Here is a 2621-nt window from a genome sequence, read left to right as displayed (position 1 = left end):
GCGACAGGGACAATCTGGGGCTGCCCTGTCCTTGCAGGAGTACGGGGTGCCTTTCATGGAGACGAGCGCCAAGACAGGCATGAACGTGGAGCTGGCATTTCTGGCCATTGCTAAGTGAGTACCTGGGGGATCTGGGCAAGTGAGGTGTGTCCCTGGCCCCACCACCTCCTGCACTGGCACTGAAGCATGCCAGTGGGAGTAACGCGGCCCCACCACCCCAGGGAGCTGAAGCAGCGCGCAGTGCAGCAGCCGGATGAGCCCCGCTTCCACATCCATGACTACATCGAGTCACAGAAGAAGAAAAATCCAGCTGCTGTGCCTTCGTCTGAGGGCGGCCGGGAGGAGCCAGCAGCCCGGGGGATGCAGACCAGGGGCCCAATCCTGCCCTCAAGCACCCGAGGCTCTGATGAGCCAAGCATGGACAAGACAATATGACGGAGCGGAGCGTGCATGAGGAAAGCCAGCGCCCCAGCACCAGGACCCAAGGGCTGGATCCTGCTGCCCTGCAGGGCGATGCCCGGAGCTCACTGCGTGCCCTTGCGAGAATCACCGCGGTGTAATGACTACCAGCCTGGCCAGCGAGCCACAGCGATGCCTCTGCCACTGAGCTGAGAGTCCCTTGGAGCAGCTGGAAGGGTCCTGTGTGTGCCATGGCTGAGGCCCTGTGCAGACCCCAACCCTCTCCTCCCCTGCAGCCATCCCTGCTCTCGGAGCTGCTCTCGTCTGGCTGGAAGGGCCTGATCCAGCCCCTGTGTACCCAGTGCTGCCGGGTGCTGGCTTCCCTCCAGGCTGCCCCACGACCGGGTGCACTTGGTGCCCTCCCTCAGCCATGGCTCATCGCTGCTGCGGTTGCTGCTGTTGGCTTTTATCCTCCTACCACTACCCAGGCAGTGATGTCCCCATTGTGTCCCGGTTCTGCCGGAGGGAAGGGCTGCGCTGGGGACATGTCCAGCCAAGCCCGCTCCTTCCCCACACAGTGAGCGTGAGAAATAAAACTCCCCTGGGAGCACCTGAGCGATGGGGGCACTTCTAGTACACACAGCAATTTGGAAAAACCTTCCTTTCCCACATCTTGTAGCCACAGGAATTAGAGACTTTTTTCTTTGTTTTAACGAGAAAAGCCTTTTTCTTTTCAATCCCTCCAAACAAAGGAAGCTTTGGCCTCACAAAATTTGGAGCTGGTGGAGTGGAGGTGCCCGCAGTGGCCTGGGGGCTGCTGTGCTTGCCAGGGTGGGCTGGTTTTCTTTCCCATTGCTGCGCATGTAACACAACTGTGTCTTCCTGCCACTGGCAAAGAGCAGCTGAAACCCACTCTCTGGAAAGCAGATGCCTGAGTTGCTTCAGCCGGCAAACGCTGCTACATTACGCACCGGCAGGGTGCAGGGTGCAAGGCTCAGGCCACATGTTGCTGCATATCCCCAGTGCTCAACCTCGCCCTGCTGACCCTTCCAGCTCTGCTGGCTCCCAAGCCATGTGTAGGGCGGTGATATGGTGAGTATTTGGTTGGGTAACTGATGACCTGGTGTGAAGGGCATCTGCGGAGGGCACGGCAGTACCGCATGGAGGAGTCAGGGACTGTCCGACTGTCCCCAACAGCGTCTTCCCCAGCCCCGCACCTGAGCTGCTCATCTCTCACCGGCCCCAGTGCCTCCTTCGCCTCCGCTCTGCTCGTGGGTCTCACTTTGCAAGTTTACAGATTAAAACCAGGTATTTTCAAGGCTTTGCATCTGCCTGGTTTTTTTATTGCGTGAGAAATCCCTGCCCTGGGTCTGCGACGTGGGAGGCTGCTCCACCCAGGCGCTGCAGAGATGCGGGGCCGGGGGGCCCCTCGGAGCAGCCATGGTGGGGGAGAAGCACCCGCAGCCCCTTCCTCCCCGCCAAGGCTTTTCTTGCATATTTCAGACAGTCCAAAGGTGAGAGGGGAAGAGTAAACATGGCCTGTTAAATTAAAACCAACCTCCTCCCCTGCTGTTCTCATGGTGCGGAGTCCAGCATTCCCCAAATAACTCTGTCTTCCCACCAATGGCATTGCTGCTGCTGCTTGGCTGATGTCTGCAAAAAATGCTGGATGGCTTCAACACAAACAGACGTTGGCTCTTTTCTGCTTTCCCCCCTCCAGCCTGAGCTCCCTTAATGTCACACCGAGCCGCAAAGGGCCCCGGAAGGAGGTTGCGATGGGGCTGCCATTCTGTGGGTGCTTCTGGGGTCTGCCAGACCCCAAACCAGCTCCGACTGTTTCCTTTGTTGTTGCCTTTCTTCCTTATCGCGGTTCCATGCTTAAAGCAGCCCTCTCGGAGCTGGGTTTTGTTTCCTGACTTAGGACAGTGTTCCCAAAATGTGTCCCTCTCCTGTTTCCACCCCCACTGGCCATGTCGGCTGTGCCACTCACAAGCTCCTTGCCATGGGGAGCGCTGTGCCGTGTTCATGCCATGGGCGATGGAATCCCGCTCCTCATCCTGGGGCTGCACAACGACACGCTTGCCCTGGTTTTCCTCTCCGCAGGCATCTGCTGCCGGCTGCCGTGGGATTCCTCTCCGCCGTCTTTCTCAGGGATGAGCGGCCGCAGGCGAATGCTCAGCCGAGTGGAGGAAACAAATGAGCCCACCCTCTGCTCCCAGCTC

At 59.0% G+C, this 2621-nt stretch overlaps 1 protein-coding gene across 1 annotated transcript in view; it reads left to right on the top strand.

The window, feature by feature from the left end:
• The window catches only part of RAB37 (RAB37, member RAS oncogene family), a 3688-nt gene extending 3253 nt beyond the window's left edge, over positions 1 to 435 (top strand). Inside the window, exons 7-8 of the mRNA XM_009876885.1 lie at positions 36 to 114; positions 222 to 435. Coding sequence (XP_009875187.1) covers positions 36 to 114; positions 222 to 435 — 293 coding nt within the window. The remainder of the gene's footprint in view (positions 1 to 35; positions 115 to 221) is intronic.
• Positions 436 to 2621: the final 2186 nt, after the last annotated feature.

The sequence above is a fragment of the Apaloderma vittatum genome, unplaced genomic scaffold (genome assembly GCF_000703405.1).
Source record: "Apaloderma vittatum isolate BGI_N311 unplaced genomic scaffold, ASM70340v1 scaffold25799, whole genome shotgun sequence".
In the NCBI taxonomy this organism is placed as follows: Eukaryota; Metazoa; Chordata; class Aves; order Trogoniformes; family Trogonidae; genus Apaloderma; species Apaloderma vittatum.
This window is presented reverse-complemented; position numbering and strand designations above follow the sequence as displayed.